Genomic DNA, 20,097 nt, shown 5'->3' with positions numbered 1-20,097 from the left:
TGAAAAAAGACTCCAGCCACATTTAACAGTGTCCTCAAGTTCTCCATTCTTCTAAAACAGTACTTTACATAAAATCTCTGATTAATTGACCTCAATTAGTTTCAATTTCAGCAGTTGCATAGCTTTTCTACAAGAGAATCTGTACCCAACCTAATCTTTCAGGTCTTCCAGTGGTGCATCTATCACTACTACACTTGAGTTTATCTACCTTATTGTTGCTGGTCCCCTTCTTCTTTCCTTCCACCCTTCCTAGCATTACAGATTTATTCACAGAACTATGTAATTGGGTCCAAAATATAATTTAAAGCCTTTAGACAGTTGTAAATCTTCAATTGCAACAAGATTTAATTCTTTCTAAGCATTAACCAAATATGGTAAAGAACGTAGCTCAGAAATGTACACAGGAAATGGAAAGGAAATCAACTGAATAGGATTACTTATTGCAACAGAACCTATATTCATTGGATTGGGGGTTTTGTTCCCAAAAGTTATAAATTGAATTGCAGTCTATTTTATTGAGGTATACATGTATTCTTTTTTAGAAAAATCAACAATGAGCATCCATTTATTAAACAATCAAAGAAGCTTCAGAGGAACTTATATGTGATCACTGCATCAGCAGAAGCTGTGGAAATGACAAAGTTTGGAGAAACTAACAAAGTGGAAAGCAGCATCTTTCATAAAGCCTACATCAAACTGAATCTGAAGGTCTAATCTGAATAGTGAATTATGAAATTGAAGGAAAGAAAATGCATTTCCTCTCACCAGGTTACTTTATCTCATACAGCTGATCCAAGATTTTATTTTGTCTTTTAGGGTTCCAGAGATAGGAAGAAAATAATCACTATCCCAAAGGGATGCATTTTGGCATTCAAAGTTAAGAAATTATTTATAGAAGAAGAAACTGTAGGTAAGGGGCTCTTTTTATCTGTGGCTTGTGCCAATGATCAGTTTCCTGAAAATGTTACTGTTCCAGCCAAGCTGAAAGTTTCAAAGACCTAGCAGTTGGCTGATGACAGGTAGAAGTGAGCTGGATAGATATTTGATCTAATAAAGTGCAGTTCTCATGTTCATCCATTTTCTCAAGAAAGGCAAATATTGGTATATTTGAATTCAACCTTCTATTCAATGCAGCACAAATAATTTCCCTTTTCAAACACAGAAGACTCGGAAGCTATTTATTTTATAAAGTTTTTTGAGTTCCACTAGTGTACATGTCTTCTCATTTTCTTGCTCTCAATTGTTAAACCATCCACTCCTTTATGTCCATGAAGACTCAATCATCCAGGCCAAAGGGTCTACAGGTTGAATCATTGACCAAACTTTGTTAACCTGAGACATTTCATTGATCATCCAAGCAACTTCATCAGTCAGAACAAAATTAGAGTCAGAGGGTCATTAGAATGTACCAACTCTTGCCACACCAATTTCAGGGGTTTCTCCCCAAATTGCATTGTAATAGGTCAGTAAAGATTCAATTATCAATATCAATTATTGAGCCATGATGGCACAGTGCTTAGAATGCAGTATTGCAGACTACTTCTACTGATTACCAGCTGCCATCAGTTCAGCAGATCAAGTCCCACCAGCTCAAAGTTTATATTCCAACGATTCTTCACCTAACTAATTTTATTTTATTTTATTTTATTTTATTTTATTTTATTATTTTATTTTATTTTATTTTATTTTATTTTATTTTATTTTATTTTATTTTATTTTATTTATTTTATTTTATTTTATTTATTTTATTTTATTTTATTTTATTTTATTTTATTTTATTTTATTTTATTATTTTATTTTATTTTATTTTATTTTATTTTATTTTATTGAATTTCTATACCGCCCTACTCCCGAAAGACTCAGGGCGGTGAACAGCCATGAAATAAAACACATACATATACAAAATTTAAAATCGAATAAAATGAATTAAATAAATTTGGCTGAATTGATACCCATAATTTAAAATACCCATATTTTAAAATACAGTAAAAATTTAAAATTTACACTTAAAAGGGAGAAGATTTAGGCGAGGCCAGCTTGATGAAATAAAAGAGTCTTCAGCTCGCGGCGGAAGGTGCGCAGATCCGGAATCCTCCGTATCTCTGGGGGGAGCTCATTCCAGATCATCGGTGCCCCCACAGAGAAGGCTCTCCCCCTAGGGGCCAACAGCCGACATTGTTTGGCCGACGGCACCTGGAGGAGCCCCTCTCTGTGGGAGCGTACTGGTCGGTGGGAGGCTATTGATGGTAGTAGGCGGTCCCATAAGTAACCAGGTCCTAAGCCATGGAGCGCTTTAAAGGTGGTAACCAGAACCTTGAAGCGCACCCGGAAGACCACCGGGAGCCAGTGCAGCTCGCGCAGGAGAGGTGTTACATGGGAGCTCCACGCCGCTCCCATAACCACCTGCGCGGCCGCACTCTGCACCAGTTGGAGCCGCCGGGTGCACCTCAAGGGGAGCCCCATGTAGAGAGCATTACAATAGTCCAGACGAGAGATGACGAGGGCATGAGTGACTGTGCATAACGAGTCCCGATCTAGAAAGGGACGCAACTGGCGAATCAGGCGAACCTGATGAAAAATCCTCCCAGTCACGGCCGTCAAGTGCTCTTCTAAAGACAGCCGTGAATCCAGGAGGACGCCCAAGTTACGAGCCCTTTCCGTGGGGGCCAATGATTCGCCCCCAATAGCCAGCGATGGCGCCAGCTGACTATATCGGGACGTCGGAAACCACAGCCATTCGGTCTTGGATGGGTTGAGCCTGAGCCCGTTTCTCCCCATCCAGATCCGTACGGCCTCCAGGCACTGGTACATCACTTCAAGGGCATCCTTGGGGTGGTCCAGGGTGGAGATGTACAGCTGAGTGTCGTCAGCATACAGATGGTACTTCACCCCGAAACCACGGATGATCTCGCCCAGCGGCTTTACATAAATGTTGAACAAAAGGGGCGAGAGAACCAATCCCTGCGGCACCCCACATATAAGGGGCCTCGGGGTCGATCTCTGCCCCCCTGTCAATTTTGCTCTTACTGATGGAATTGCTTAGATGAGCAATGAAACATGTCAGATTACAAAGTTTGGTCCAGTTGTCTTCATTCTTCTCTCTGCATCTACAATATACTCTGCGAACTATTGGGAAGGCTGTCTTTGCCCTCTTTCTCTCACATGTGGTAGGCTGAATTGCCTCTTATCCCTCTGGAATGCACCCCCTCCCTCCTGGGGATCCACCTCCTCAGTACATTACAGAGGTGGGTTCCAGCAGGTTCTGACCAGTTCTGGAGAACCGGTAGTGGAAATTTTGAGTAGTTTGGAGAACGGGTAGTAAAAATTCTGCTGGCATCTATTCTCTGCCTCCCAAGTCTCAGCTGATCGGGAGGAAATGGGGATTTTACAGTAACCTTCCCCTAGATTGGGGACGGAATGGAGATTTTACAGTATCCTTCCCCTGCCACGCCCACCAAGCCATGCCATGCCCACAAAGCCACACCCACGAGCCAGTAATGAAAATTTTTGAAACCCACCACTGGTACATTCCATTATATTGTCCTTGCAATTAAAGTCAATTCCATCATTTTGCTATATTTTGCCTCTGATATAAGTCTCTGGGGTTTTTTTTGGTTTTTTTTAAATTTGATTTATATGCCGCCCTTCTCCGGAGACTCAGGGCGGCTTACAATGCGCTAAGCAATAGCCTTCATCCTTTTGTATATTTATACAAAGTCAGCTTATTGCCCCCACAACTGGGTCCTAAATTTACCTACCTTAGAAAGGATGGAAGGCTGAGTCAACCTTGAGCCTGGCGAGATTTGAACCTGCAGTAATTGCAGGTTTGCTTTAGATTAGACAAATGGGATGATTTTCTTGCTTTGATGACCTTGCTTGGAAGTATATATTTTGACATACATACCATCTTAGCATTCTTTTTCATCCCTGCCAGGAGCCCCCCTCACCAGGCTACAATGAGACTGCATAGCAGGATTTGGAGGCACAAAAAAGGATCCTGGGGATAATTCATCCTTCTTTTCAAAAAATGTGTTTGGCAGAGAGATTTGAATGTAGAATTAAGGTGTTTATTTTTCTCAGTATAGGTTTTTTTGAAACCTTAAAAATTACTGATAAGTTCTTTTTCCAGAAATTTGCATACAGTATTGTTAGCTAGCATAATGTAAACAATTGAGTTTTCCTAATTTTTACTTTAGGTATTTCTTATTACTCAAATGATAAAACAGGAACTTTTGGTAAGTGTACTTCAGCCATTTTATTTTACTATTGTAATGAAAATATCATGATATACCTGAATTCTTTATTCAGTTACTGCTTCTAGAGTAGACATCATTATCTAGATCAGGGATGTCAAACTCACAGCCCATGGGCCGCGTGCGTTATGTGCTGGCCACGCCCACCCTTGTTTTAGCGAAGGGGAGGAGTGGCAATACGTCATGTGACAACAATGTGATGCCACGAGTTTGACACCCCTGATCTAGATGAAGGATCCAAAAGCCCAGAGCAGCACACCTCTTCCAAAATTATTGTCAAAGCAGCAGTCCTCTTTAGTAGGCAAGACTGAGAAATGGCTGGCTGAACATCATCAAATGAACTTGCATGGTTGAACATTAAACATTAAAACAAGAATTTATCAATTTGGTACTGATAACAATCAAAATAGGAAGTCAGAGGTTTAAAATAATACTACCTATTTACTTTCACAAGAAAAAAGTAGGCTGTTATACATCCATGCCCAGCTGCAAAACTACAGCACAAATTTTCATTGGGAGAGAAAAGGAAACTTGGTATCGTATATTAAACCTAGGCATCATATTATATGTCTTTTTTAAAAAAAAAATCAAAATAAGTCTAATCTTACCTTTACTAAGGCATATTGACCTCCAAGAAATATGTGGACAAATTACGCACTGTAAAGATCGCTTGGAGGTGGGAGATACTTCCAACATAATCTACTGGATCCCTGCATGGATTGCCTGTGACTATGTAGGACAAATGGGGCAGAAGCTAACTACCAAATTGCAAGAACACAAGTAAGCAATCAGATGAGGAGACCCAAACTCATTGTTGCCTCACATCACAATAATCAAGTACATGCATTCAATTTTGCAGCTACTAAGATTGTTGAACAAGCAGGCACAAAAACAGCCAGGGAAGTTACTGAAGCCTAGGAAATAAGGCCCCTCGTCAATCATCAGGAGCGCTGATTTGCCTCCAGTTTATCAAGTTCCTTGGAGGTGATACTTGGCAGCACAAGGAAAACTACAGCCAACAGCTTAAAAGCCAGCCATCAATTCCCCAATCTACATCTAAAAAGCTAACAGGCAACATATAAATACCACACACCCAATAGCCCAAAGCACACAAAGAAATCCCTGAGGATGGGCTCCAGCATGAGTCCAAAAGCTCAGAAGACAAAACTTCTGGCCCCAGTGACCAACTCAGACTGGATCCTGCAACATTATCCTAGGACGTGTGTATTTGTCTTAATTTGGGAAAGACATATTCCAGGTCTCTGGCTTTAGGACAAATGAGTGAAATATTGTAAATTTGTAAGATGGTATATGAACTTTTTGAAAAGCTGTGGTTGGCACATCATTGCTCTAAATCTAAAATATGGGATGACAACAGGAGTTCTTTATATGCAAAAGTACAGTAGGTAAGAAAGAAAGTACAGATTTTTTCAAAATTTTTATTGTGCTGGATGCAGTGGTGGGTTGCTACCGGTTCACCCCAGATCAGGCGAACTGGTAGCAGTGGCAGCGGGAGGCTCCACCCACCTGCCCAGACGCTTCTGCACATATGCAGATGCCTTTCGCGAGTGTGCACCGAGTGAACCGGTAGCGATGGGTTTTGAAACCCACCCTTGACTGGATGGGAAGGCCAACTAAACAGACAGGTCTGAGATTGATGTTCTTATCATATCATTCTATTTCTTCATCCCATTGATGTAATTATTTTGCATTTCAGGTACACGGCTTGTTTGTAAATGTGCAGGTAAAAGTTTTTTGTTCTCTTTCTTTTATTTCTCATATATATATATATATATATATATATATATATATATATATATATATATATATATATTTCATTTCAGAGTTCTTTGCCCTTATGCAAGTATGTTTAAGATCCAAGCCTAATTAAGCAATCACAGAAAATCTAAAGAGTTTGCTAAATTCAGAATAAAAAGCCTGCAATAGATGCTTCTAAATTTTAGCAACTACTTATACAAGTTACCTAGGGAAGTACTATGAATATTACCCATTTAAAATATTTCTAGCTAATATGAAATGTTTCTATTGATTACTAGTAAATATTTGTTTTCTTTTATATTTTTTCAAAGTTGCGGACATTACGAAACCTGAGGCTATAAAAGGTACACCAATTTCTTCATTTATATTTAATTTTGTGAAAAACATATAGTGGGATTTTTTAAAAATGTATCGTTAAAAAAAATTACATTACTAGAAGTTATCAGTTTCCTGGAAATTCAACTTCACAGCAGAAATCATGACACATTTTGGTCAATGCACATGTGTAAAAATGGGGACAGTCAATATTAATATTTCAAAAGGACCCAGTCACAAATGCAAGCACCAGAGGAATTAAGAGCCTTGGGATTTTTCTCCTAAAAATTTTGTGTTTAACATGAACCAACCTGCTGCCCACTCATAGCCATATTGGCTAGGAATTAAGGAAGCTGAATATGCCAGTCAGAAGCTGAACGAAAGCTTTCTTAACTCCAGTTCTACATTCCCCCCCAAAATATTTTCATTGGCTCTCTGAAGTCAGAAATATGCTTATGATGTTCACGGGAGGAAAAAGTGCTTCCATAGTATACCAGTGTAATTAGTGGTGAAATCTAAATTTTTTTGCTACCAGTTGTATGGGCGTGGCTTGGTGGGCGTGGCTTGGTGGTCATGTGACCGGTTGGGCATGGCCAACTTGACATCACTCACGTCACTCACTGTTAGAGCCAGGAGCTGCACATTCTGAAGCACATTCTGCCCTTCTAAAGCCCCCAACGCTTTGAGTTCAGCAGCTCAATGCCCTGCGCGCAGCATCGCCCAGCCACCGGTGGGGACGGAGCAGCCGGCTCAGGGGCAGGAATGATTCCCATGGACCCCGCCACTGCTTGAGTAGGGAGAATGAGGACTCGGAGGAGAAAAACCGTGAGGTTTTGCGCCATGCGGCTAGCCCTACAGTGGCGGCTTGAATGGCCCAACTAAAGTTGTGCTTGCCAGTGAATATTGGCGCGGGGGCCTTGGCTGCAACACTGCTCCAGTCATCCAGCCCAAGCCCAAGATGGGCTGGCTGCTCCGTCCCCACCAGCGGCTAGGAGATGGTGCATGCAGGGCATTGAGTGGCTGTTGGCCGCATCGTTCTTTGCTGGTGGCCAGCCCGGTGCGGAAGTGCACAGCCTTGGCTCTGTGCTCGGGGAAGTGACATAACAGCGGCTTCCCTGCTGAGACGCTCAATGCCCCGCGCGCAGCATCGCCCAGCCGCTGGTGGGGATGGAGCAGGGCTGGCCCCACCACTGCAGGGCCAGCTGCCTGGCGCAAAAACTTAGTTTTTCTCCTATGAGTCCTCAGCATCATCCTCCCTACTCAAGCAGCGGTGGGTCTGCGGGAATCATTCCTGCCCCTGGGCTGGCTGCTCCATCTTCACCAGCGGCTGGGCAATGCTGCACGCAGGGCATTGAGTAGCTGTTGGCTGCGTGGCTCTTTACCAGTGGCCAGCCCAGTGAGGAAGTGTGGTGTTTTGTTCGCCATGGTGGTGCTTCAGGAGGGCAGGTGGACATCTGCAGCTAACAACTATAATCAATATGTCCACCTGCCCTCCCGAAGCACCACCGCAGCTGTTCGCTTTCGTTTCATGGCAGGAGAAAGAAGAAAGCAAATGGCGGCAGCGCAGCAGTGCTCCAGGAGGGCAGGCGGACGTCTGCAGCCAGGCAGGGAGAGAGGGTGGTGAGAGCAGCGGCGGCAAGAGCGGCGGCGGTGGCCCCTTCCAAGCACAGTGCATGGAGGCGGTAGGCAAGGAGGCCCCAGTGTGCCTGTTGAAAGGGTGACTGGGTGGGCAGGGCCACCAGAGATGATTGCTGTCGGTTTGGTGAACCAATGGCAATCATCTCTACTGGTTCAGCCGAACCGGTCTGAACTGGCAACATTTCACCCAAGTGTGATTAAAATTAAGTATTTTGCATTTTTCCCCTTATTAGAATCGGAAAAGAAGATTCTTTCCCCCAATATCTAGAGCTTGATTGAAAGTCTATAACTTCATTTGAAGTGGGGATAAAGTCTTTTAACAATAGCTTAGGCCAGTGATGGCTAACCTTTTTGCCATCGCATGCCAGGAGGGGGGGGCGGGGGAGGTTTGCACGCGCACGTGCCTACTCGCATGCGTGCGCAACCCCCTCCCCCCTTCCCTCCCCTGCTCCTGGCACATGATGGCCTGGTAGGCCCGTTTTTCTTTCTTACCTGGTTCCAGATCCTCTCTGTGTATGTGGGAAGGGCGAAAACAGCCTTTCCCACTCCCTTGGAGGCCCTACGGAGGCTGAAAGGGCCCATTTCCCCACTCCCGGTGGGACAGGAAGTGATGTTTTTTCCTGTCCCCAGCCTCCAGAACCTCTCTAGGAGTCTCTAGGAGTCTGTAGGAGCCTCTCTAGGAGTCTCTGGAGGCTGGGGACAGGAAAAAACGTCACTTCCTGTCCCAGCTGGAGTGGGGAAATGGGCCCTTTCAGCCTCCGTAGGGCCTCTAAGGGAGTGGGAAAGGCTGTTTTCGCCCTTCCCACATACACAGAGAGGATCTGGAGCCAGGTAAGAAAAAAAAACGGGCCTTCCCCACCCCGCCCCCAGGCCCTCCAGAGGCAGGAAACAGCCTGTTTCCCTACTTCTGGTGGGCCCAGAAGGTCCGAAAATCAGCTGGCCGGCGTGCGCATGCGCCCCAGAGCTGAGCTGGCATGCCCACTAATATGGCTCCACGTGCCACCTGTGGCATGCGTGCCATAGGTTCGCCATCACGGGCTTAGGCCTATCTGTTTTGTTTATTATGGGCCTCACAAGATTATTCAATGTATAGAATAAAATAGTCAAAAAAATGTATATCCATTTTCCCCTATGGAGTCTTCGGTTCCTCAATAGAGATGTTGCCTGTTTGGAGGATGAGCAGAAATCAAGAAAGAGTCATACTACATGAGCAGAAATCGTATAATGTTGAACGAATCGTATAATGTTCACCATAATTAAGGAGATATTTTGGATAATATTGTCATAGGTTCTTGTAAGAATATCCAATTTGGTGGGCTCAAGACCCAAAAGATCCAACAACACAGGTCCCTAGACAAAACACACAACCGCTTGCATTCTCATGTACTATTATTCACTACTCACTCTTCTGCACAGTTACTGCTACTCTATTATTGCTACTCCAAGTCTCCAACTACTACTCCTTGTAAGTACTGCTAGAGAAAAATGTTCCTTTTTAGGCTGCTTTATTTCTATACACAAACATACACCTCCTTCTCTCTTCTCTCTCTCAGACATATCTTCAGCTGTTTCATATTACAGCCTTCAGCCTTGCCATCCTGATGCTGGGGAGGGGGTTTAAAGAAAAGGGAAGAAAGCTTCACAGATGCTGGTAATTTTCTGGGAAGCCTGCAATAATAATGATAATAATAATAGTAGGAATAGTAATAACAATAGTTGTTGTTGCGGGAGGCTGCAATTTCTTGGTGTGTTTTTCTTTTTTTTTTAATTGAAAAGTTTTTTAAAAATTTTACACATATTTTCCCCTCCCTCCTCCCCCCTCCTCCCCCCTCCTGCCCCAACCCCCCCCCCGACTTCCCAGAACCAAAACAAGGTATAGCATTTAACAAACATAAAAAAAACATAGGCTAACTAACTATAAATTTATCTCCCTCTTGCACTTTAACTCCCCTTGTTCAAATGTAACTAATTAAACCAATTATTGCTTGAAAGTAATCAATCCATCTTCGTTCTTGTCCGTTCTTCAATAAGTAAGTCTTCTTTCTTCCAGTATTACATATCAGCCCAATTACAATTAACCATCACATCTCCAACCCTTACATATATTAACACATTAACAAAATATTTTAACCAATCTCAAATAAAATATATTGTAAAAATCTTATTTTTACTTTTTACCCCATAAACTTATATTAATTCTTCCTGGAAACATTCCTTACTTAATAGCTTTGCATAAACTTATTCATCTTATTCTCTATAAATCCACTATATATAATCAAATACTATCTTCACTATTTAATATCTATAAAAAATATTGTAAAAACCTTCCCTCAACCCTTGCACCACTTATATTTTCCTTATAACTCACAAGTTTATATTTATTCTTCAACAAAACATTCTTCATATAACATTAATGTAATTTAAAACAAAATATAAAAGTTTAAATAATATCCTTCTTCTAACCCATAAACTTATATTAAGTGATCTACACTGTCCATAACTTTTACATCCACAATATTTTTCTTTTAACCCATCAGCTTATATAAATTCTTCAACAAAGCATTCCTTGAAATATACTTCAAGACAAAAGTGAAAGTTTGGTCAGTAGCCTATAACAATTCAAACATAACATTACTTAATATACCTTAATATAACTTTTCAGAACAAATCATGTTGCTGTGTTTCTTGATGTTGTTGTTATCTCTTTTATTCATTGAACATGGGGCTCAGTCGACTGAGCATTTGGAGGTGTGTCGTAGGTACCGTTGACTGGTATTGATGGTTGACCTAGGATGCTGGCAGGAACTCATATCAACCATTGGCACTGGTCGGTGGTATTTGTGACACATTTCTGAGTGCTCAGTTGACTGAGTTTCATGTTTGATGAATAGAAGAGGTAATAATAATAATTATAATAATAATAACAACAATGGCGGCAACAACAAAAAATGACAGCAATGTCGCGGGATGCATCGAGGGGTTGCACCATCCTGCAATAACACCAGCGGAACTGCAAAAAACTGTGCTACTTGGAACACCGTACATCTTAAGAAGGTACTTGGTTGATACCTAGGACTCTGGCAGCAATCCGTATCAATCATTAGCACCAGTCAATGGTATTTGTGATGCATTTTAAAATGTTCAGTTGACTGAGTTTCATGTTTAATGAATAAATAATAATAATAATAATAATAATAATAATAATAATAATAATAATAATAATAAATGAACTGTGGATACGAACTTGCAAAGAAAGGACTGAAAATCTCACACTTGATGTACATGGATGATTTGAAGCTGTTTGGTAAAACAAAAGCTGAACTGAATTTATTAATTGAAAACACAAAAGAATTCAGCCAAGACATTGGTATGCAGTTTGGAATTGACAAATGTGCAACAATAGCAACCAAAGCAGGCAAGATCATAGAAGAGGATGGAATAGAACTAGAGAATGAAGAAATGATAAAGGCAGTAAAATCAGAAGAAGGCTACAAGTACTTGGGGATTTTAGAAGCCTCTGACTTAATGCATAATAAAGTCAAGGAATTAACTTCAGCCAAGTACATTCGACGGATTCGTAAGATATTAATGTCCAAATTAAGTGGAGGAAACATCATAAAAGCCATAAATACCTGGGCTATACCTGTGATTAGATACTCTGCAGGAATAATTGACTGGACCCAGATGGAGTTAGACAATTTGGACAGAAAAACAAGGAAGCTTATGACAATGAATCATGCCTTGCACCCTAAAAGTGATGTTGACCGATTATATTTACCAAGAGCAGAGGGTGGTCGAGGACTCCTACAAGTAAAGCAGACTGTGGAAGAAGAAAAATGCAGCTTGAATGGTTACATCCAGAAAAGTGAAGAACCAATGATTAAGGAAGTAAATAAAGGAGGCCTTTTAAAGACAACTAAAACAAAAGCAGAATATAAGAAAGAAGTAATTGAGCAGCGAGCTGAAAATTGGAAACACAAAGCTCTGCATGGCCAATACTTGAAAAGTATTGAAGGCAAAGCTGACCAGAAACTAACTTGGAACTGGTTAAGATCAGGAGTACTGAAAAAAGAAACAGAAAGCTTTATTTTGGCAGCTCAAGAGCAAGCCCTAGCCACAAACTGTATGAAGGCAAAAATTCAACATGTTACCACCAACAGCAAATGCCGCCTCTGCAATGAAAAAGAGGAGACAGTTGACCACCTGATCAGTGGGTGCAGCAAAATTTCACAAACTGACTACCTACAACGCCATGACCGTGTTGCTAAAATCATTCACTGGAAATTGTGCCAGAAGTTTGGATTTGAGTACAGCAAAAACCACTGGGAACATCAGGTTGAGAAAGTTTTAGAGAATGAGAAACTCAAGATCTTGTGGGACTTTAGGATTCAGACTGACAGGCACTTGGTCCACAACACACCTGACATAACAATAGTTGAAAAGAAAAAAGTATGGTTCATTGACATTGCAATACCTGGTGATGCACGAATTGAAGATAAGCAGCAAGAAAAAATCACAAAGTACCGGGACTTACAAATTGAAGTTGAGCGACTGTGGAAAAAGAAATCGTGTGTTGTCCCGATTGTAATTGGAGCCCTCGGAGCAATACCTAAAGGGCTACCCCGCTATTTAGAAATTCTAAATTTGCCGGACTTGAACATTTTGACTCTACAAAAAACCACCTTACTCGGAACAGCTTACATCCTCCGACGATACCTTAACAGTTCCTAGGTCCTTGGTTAGGACTCGAGCTGCTGAGCTATTAACCAGCCTCAAAGCTGTGAATCTCACTAAAGATTAACCAATAAATAAATATTATAATAAGTTGACTGAGTTTTATGTTTAATGAATGAGATAATAATAATAATAATAATAATAATAATAATAATAATAATAATAATACACTCAACATGATTCATTCAGAGACCAAATTGTAAAAAATATAGAACTTAAAAGGCTCTGCAATGATACTATATGCTGGCAATATTTATTACTGTGCTCAGTTAAAATACTGTATTTTCCGGCGTATAAGACGACTTTTTAACACATGAAAATCTTCTCAAAAGTCGGGGGTCGTCTTATACACCGGGTGTCGTTCTCCTGTAACCAGGCAGACCAGCCCGAAAGGCTCTGACGAGCCTTAAATGGCTCTGGCGATCCCAGCTCTGACGATCCCAGCTCTGACGATCCCAGCTGAGTTCCCTGCAACTCAGCTGGGATCTCCAGAAACCATGTAAAAGGCAAAAAGTTTTTTCCCTTTTACTCTGACGATCCCAGCTGAGTTCCCTGCAACTCAGCTGGGATCGCCAGAAACCATGTAAAAGGAAAAAAGTTTTTTCCCTTTTAATCTGACGATCCCAGCTCTGACAATCCCAGCTGAGTTCCCTGCAACTCAGCTGGGATCGCCAGAACCATGGCTCTGACGGTCCCAGCTCTGACGGTCGATCCCAGCTCTGACGATCCCAGCTGAGTTCCCTGCAACTCAGCTGGGATCGCCAGAAACCATGTAAAAGGAAAAAAGTTTTCCCCCTCCAGCTTGCTTACCTCAGCTGCTAGTCGCAACGCTTGCCTTGCTTCCTTGCCTGAATCTATTCCATCAGCAAGCAACTTCCTGCTTGTAATCGAGCAAGCAGGGAGTTGTGGACTTCAACTCCCAGAATTCCTCAGCCAGCAAAGCAAAGCTGGCTGAGGAATTCTGGGAGTTGAAGTCTACAAGTCTTAAAGTTGCCAAGTTTGAAGATCTCTGTTCTATTGGGTAAGTTTTTTCCCCCTTTGGGAGCTTTAAAAAAAATAGTCAATTGGGGTTATAATTGGGGGGTTTTTTAGTTGTTCTTTTTTAGACCTAGCCATTTAAAGTTTAGGAAGTTTTAAATTTAGCTTTCATATAAAAATAAAATAAAATAAAATAATATTTGTGCAGCTTTCTGAGATTTAGTGTGTTTTTGTAGTGTTTCACTCTAACTACACAAATACACAAAATCTCACAAAGCTGTATGTGGAATTTTGTGTGTGTAAAGTGTGAAAGTTGGTTTTTTGGACTTTTTGTGGCTGTGTGAGGTTCCTGCTTGTTGCAGGGGCCATTTTGGGTCTAGCACAGCTGCTTTTACATTGTGGGTGAGCCAGTTGTGTTGTGTTGTGTTGTGTTGTGTGTGTGCAAAGTGTGAAAGTTGGTTTTTTGGGCTTTTTGTGGCTATGTGAGGTTCCTGCTTGTTGCAGGGGCCATTTTGGGTCTAGCACAGCTGCTTTTACATTGTGGGTGAGCCAGTTGTGTTGTGTATGTGTAGAGTGTGAAAGTTTTTTGGGGGGCTTTTTGTGGCTGTGTGAGGTTCCTGCTTGTTGCAGAGGCCATTTTGGGACTAGCACAGCTGCTTTTACATTGTAGGTGAGCCAATTGATGTTTTTTAATTTTTATTTGGTGTACATTGGAAGAGGGGTAGTCTTACATGGCGACTATAGCCCAAACCCTATATTTTAACAGGAAAAGTTGGGGGTCGTCTTATACGCCCAGCCGTCTTATACGCCGGAAAATACGGTAATATCCAAATTTTTATTTTTTAGATATTTTTTTTATCCTATCTTTTCATATACAACTTAAGGCAATGAATATATCAATTCTCCCTTTCCGTTCTTTACCCACATTTTTCTCTTCTGGGTATTAGCCAGGATAAGAACAGCAAATGCTGATTTTAACACTTTTGTCTCTGTTTGGGAAGACAATAGGAAAAACCTTCGAAGGGAAGTTGAGAAAGAATATGAACCATTTTCTTTAATGTCTTCAAATCTGCGTGGCAAATTTCTAGCTAGTTTTGTGGTACTAATGAACAAAAGTGACCTTTTGGGAGAACTGGAGCTCCAGGTAAAGAACTTTCTGTTGTTAATACTGTGGTTAATTTCCTTTGCTTCTCATAATTCTACATAACTGTAGCAGCTGTATATGAGCTGCTGACCTCTTCAAAGATTTCTCACTGAAGAAGTCAATAGCTGAACTCTCTCATTAGGCTTCCCTATTTGTCTTCCAATCAGCAACTATGTTATAATAACTGAGGTCCAAGATTTCTTTGCTGCCATTACCAAATTTATTTATTTATTTACTTACTTGCTTACAGAATTTATATGTCTTGTATAATGATCCCAGGCAGCTGACAACAACCAGTAAAAACAAGAATGAAAACAAAACCATCCTGCCTTCCATGTAACAGACCAAATAATCTATTAGCCAGACCCAGCATGAATGCTAGTCCAATGCTTGGGGGAAATCAAATTTCAGGCATCTGTGATAGGAGCCTATTCCAAAGAGTATGGTGACTAGAGAAGACATGCCTCCAAGATCCCATGAGATGACAGTATTTAAGGAAGGGGACTTGGCGCTCCCAGCCTATCTCTTTCTGGGATAGACAAATAATACCTGGGGAAAAACAGTCCTGGGTGCAATCTGGTCCTGAGCCATGTTAGCCTTTAAAAGTAATAACCAGCATCTTGAATTGTACCCAGGAATAAGAGTTACTAAAGCTCATGCAGTAGTGGTGTAAGTTTGGTGAATCATAGGACACCTAGAACTGTGTGTGGCATTGCATTCTGGAACAGTTCTATTTCTAGATGGCCTTCAAGGGCACCCCCATGTGGAATGAATTGCAGTAATGCAATTTGGAGGTGACTAAGGCATAAGAAATAATGCAAGTAGAAAATTAGGGACCACTTTGGTGGGAAGGTAGCAGTGCTCTTTGCACCTTTGGCATGGAGTCATGCCAGCCAGCGGTGATGTCTTTGGACAGTGCTGGCTCTTCGGCTTAGAAACGAAGATGAGCACTGCCCCTAGAGCCGGAAAACAACTAGCACACATGAGCGAGGGAACCTTTACCTTTAAGCCATAAGTGACCAAGGCCTCCCAGTCCAGAATTGGCTCACAAGATGAATTTTTCAAAGGCCCTATGATGAGCAAAAAAAAATAATCTTGAGGAACAGGAAGAAGAACCACAACCAAGACAACCATTAAATCAAAGATATCTGAGCCTAGTGCATAATTGTAACCTGAGTAAGCATCTCAGACAAGAGTTTTGAGTTCTCATGAAGATAAAAGGAGGGGAAGCACACTGATATATGCAAGATTAATGTCAATTCTTCAAGGTAGACTAGACCACACTAGAAAACCAAAGTCATGAATTATAGTATTATTTCTGTTACTATAATTTTATAATAAGTAGCATTCATGCATTCCTAGCCTGGTTACCTTAATTTTTTGGATTATTGGATTCTGAGACCTAAACATCTACCAGGTTTTCCAACTCTCAAATATCAGCTATACACATTACTGTTTCTCTCAAAAGAGCATTTGGGGGATGCTCAAGAGGATCTGGCAGACAGGGAGGAGGAAGTTACACTGTGGGGCTGTTGTTTCAATGAAGAAAGACACGTAGGCAGGATGATGGTTCACGGGAAGACCCCTCGGGTGGAAGGCACCTTGATCAAGGCACCTCGGTGTGAGGTACCTTGGGGAAGGCACTCTGACTCCATCCAGAAGGCTTCCTTTTATTGTCATTTTACAACTATCATGGCAAAACATTAATCAACGTTTACTGATCCTGATTGGCTACAGAAAGCTCATCAAGTCCACATGGATCCCTCGTGTTTCCCTCATGTTATTTCCTGTGACAAACAATGCTACGTGTTGGGCCCCCATGCCTTGTATATCTTGATATAGGGTCTCTGCCAGACATCCTGTTTCTACATTCCTGATAAGATTAGGATTCTGTGGTAACGTTGTTTACCCAGTGCGGTTTGCCGACAACTGAGGTCACACCATCCCCCCATGGGGCTGCCAGTTGTCAGTTACCAAAAGTCACAATATCCTTTTCGCCTAACACTAGAAAATATTTTGGAAAGAATGACTTATGTTTCCTCTGTCACAAATTTTAAAAAGTATTTTTCCCTATGGTTCTTAAGCTTTACTTTATATTTTAAAAATTCGTTTAAATTTTTTGGACAGTAGTATTCGGATTCAATTCTCACATTACAGTAACCCATCCATATACAAGTGTACCACCAAATCCATCTGTAAAATATTATTTTCCTGTCTGTTTCTCCAACTCAAACCTCTAGCTGGAACAGGTTCTTGAGGATCCTGAACAATTCAAAGTAAATATGGACAAACCAGAGTTTAAGGATCTGATGGACAACTTGCAAGATGTCAAAGGAGCAATTGTCATTGAACTTGCTGAGGCTACCCTCTATTTTCTTCAGGCTCTTGATGGTAAAAATAGTCTCTTTCAAATTACAATGGTCATTAATAATTCACTAACTTTCAGCCTAACAGCTTAAAATTGGAAGACAAACACATCTTTACAAAATTCTCTGTTTCCCTTTCTGAGGAAGACATTAAGAAGTTAGAAATACAAAATATAATTAAATAAAAGTATTTTTGTACAAATATCTGTTGTTTAAGTGACTACAAATAAGAGTTATTAACTGATCAGAGATGAGATAATCAATTATTTATTTGGCTATCACTTCCTGGACCAGTACATTAGCTAACTTTGCACGGAGGCTGACAAGCTACTACTATTATTTTCAACCAGGGGTGAAATGCTCCCGGTTCAGACCAGATTGCCCAATCCGGTAGCGATGGCAGCAGGTGGTTCGGAGAACTGGTAGCAAAAATCCCTGCGCCCCCTCCCCCCATGCCCAGCTGAGCCCCCGATCATCAGAGGCTGTTTTTTTACTTTTAAAAGTATTTTTTCTACAACCTCTTCAGCCGAAAAAATGCTTTTAAAAGTTAAAAAAAAAGCCTCTGATGATCGTGCGACTCAGCTGGGATCGTCAGAGGCTTTTCAAAGCATTTTTTTCTGCAACCTCTTCAGCCGAAGAGGTTGTAGGAAATAAAATGCCTTTAAAAGCCTCTTGTGATCCCATCTGACTTGCCTGATTGTCAGAAGCTTCTAAAAGCATTTTTTTCCTGCAACCTCTTAAGGTTGTAGAAAAAATGCTTTTAAAAGTTTAAAAAAAAAAAGTTGGCCACGACCGCCCAGTCACATTAACCTCCAAGCCACACCCACAGAACCGGTAGTAACAAATTTTAGTTTTCACCCCTGTTTTCAACCAAAACAGAAGAAAGACCTTAAAAAACAATTGCACCATGACCCAATCAGAGTTAGAGCCACCATGCAGGAATGTGGATGGGGGAGAGGGGGGAAGAGATTTCCAATATCATTGACCTTGTTTTAAATAAATCCTACATATAATCAGGGTGTTACATCCCAAACAGATTGAACATCTTCATCTGGAAATGCATAGGTATGCCAAAATCTGCTGAAGTCTATTGAAGCAACAAGGGGGTCATTGTTTAGTGACCCTAATTGGGACTTCAATTCACTAGTTAAGTGAAGCAGCTGCCAGTGAAAATCTCTACCATGCTTATAGTCTTACTTCAACTTCCTTTTGCTTTATAGACCTGCACATTGTAAATGTGAAGATTAATCAAAAAGTTACTTTTTTTATCACCATTGTAGTTGCAAATGGTTGCTAAATGAGGCATGTGCTAAACAAAGACTATCTGTACATTTCCGTAGGCCCATCATTGGATGGCCAGACACTGCTCATACATGGCATAAAGAAATCTGAAAACTTGTCCCCAAAAGGTTTCTTAATAAGTAACCTTTATTATAAATGTTAGTTGTATCTAGGATTAAATTGAACAACAAAAAATTCAAAGGATATCAGGGAATACAACTTTACACATGGGTGGAGTCCACCCATAGTGCTAATTCATAATGGCTTTACATACTATATGAACACAGGTATGGCTTATTTAATAAGCCATGATTAAAATAAACCATGGTTAAGGGCCAATAAACTTCGTTGATAACTTGATCAAAATTTATTAAATGGTTTTTCACTTTGTGAATTCACAATGGCTGAATTCTTACACAATAGTAAGCTAGAAACTGACTTAATATGATACTGATGAAACTGACCACTGAAAAGTAAATTGCAAGGAATCATAACTGTTGTGTGATTTAGTATGGTTAATCCAGTTTCATTTATTTATACTGGCTACGCATTCCAGTTTAGAATTTGCTGTAGATAATGTAAGGGTTATTAATTTCAAATTAATCTAATTTTTCAATTGGAATTAATCTCTTCCAATTGAGAATAAACAATTACTGTATTTTTCGCACTATAAGACACAACTTCCCCACCCCCAAATAAAGTGGGTGGAAATGTCTGTGCATCTTATAGAGCAAATATTGCAGCAGGGGGAGGGGGGTTGGTGTGATGGTGGCATTTGCCACCGGCGCCTGTCATTGCTGCCACCACCTGTCACCACTGCCACTGTTCGCTGTCAGGAAACGCTGGAGCCTTCACTGCCGAGCAGCTGATTGGCTGTTGGATCGGCCTTCCAGAATATCGACGATCTAGGCAGCAGGGATTGCTGCCGTTGCTGCCACTGTTCATCACTGTTGCTGCCAATTGCCACCACCACCAATCACCACCAAATAGCGGTGATGGTGAATGGTGAAACCCGCCACCTGGAATAGCTGATCAGCAGTATTCCAGAAGGCCAATCCAACCGCCATTCAGCTGCTCCGCAGCAAAGGCTCCAGTGCTCCCTGGTGGCGGCAGCAACTCAGCTCAGTTGACCGGTGGTTGGCGTAACAGAACAGAGCCCTGACAAGCCACGTGCTAGGACTGCTATAACGTGCTGAAGCTGACCAGGCTGTTTGCCATTTGCTGCAAGGACACTAGCCAGATGAATTCCGGATGGATACTTGGAGGCAGAGGCACTTTGTTTTTCTTGTTTTCCTCCTCTAAAGCTAATGTACGTCTTAGGGTCCAGTGCGTCTTAAAGTGTGAAAAATATGGTACTGCTACAGAAAGTTTGGGCAGTTATTTTTGATGTAACATTTTCTAGAACAGACCTATTTTCTCAATTTGTTTTCTATAAAATCCAGAACTGACAGAGTTCCAGATAATGCTATTGGTAAAATCTATGGAAAAAAAGATTGTATCCCAGCAACTGAACCTGGTAAGAGAACTTCTAAAGCAAAAATAATTTGCTTTAGTTAACATTCATTCTTCTCTGAGGCATTAAGATATTACACGTGTTTCCTCTAGCTCA

General features: G+C 41.1%; 1 protein-coding gene across 5 annotated transcripts in view; it reads left to right on the top strand.

The window, feature by feature from the left end:
• The window catches only part of GSDMA (gasdermin A), a 37,769-nt gene that overhangs the window by 13,053 nt on the left and 4,619 nt on the right, over positions 1-20,097 (top strand). For 3 of the 5 annotated variants that reach the window (XM_060691658.2, XM_060691657.2, XM_087892179.1), the window contains 9 exons: positions 543-708; positions 817-910; positions 4,197-4,235; positions 5,971-5,997; positions 6,344-6,376; positions 14,464-14,517; positions 14,699-14,841; positions 17,082-17,232; positions 19,931-20,004. In XM_060691658.2, coding sequence (XP_060547641.1) covers positions 543-708; positions 817-910; positions 4,197-4,235; positions 5,971-5,997; positions 6,344-6,376; positions 14,464-14,517; positions 14,699-14,841; positions 17,082-17,232; positions 19,931-20,004 — 781 coding nt within the window. The remainder of the gene's footprint in view (positions 1-542; positions 709-816; positions 911-4,196; positions 4,236-5,970; positions 5,998-6,343; positions 6,377-14,463; positions 14,518-14,698; positions 14,842-17,081; positions 17,233-19,930; positions 20,005-20,097) is intronic. The other 2 variants (XM_087892181.1, XM_087892180.1) reach the window with 1 other exon arrangement.

This window comes from Pantherophis guttatus, chromosome 4 (genome assembly GCF_059756535.1).
Source record: "Pantherophis guttatus breed Tessera chromosome 4, ASM5975653v1, whole genome shotgun sequence".
Lineage (NCBI taxonomy): Eukaryota > Metazoa > Chordata > Lepidosauria > Squamata > Colubridae > Pantherophis > Pantherophis guttatus.
This window is presented reverse-complemented; position numbering and strand designations above follow the sequence as displayed.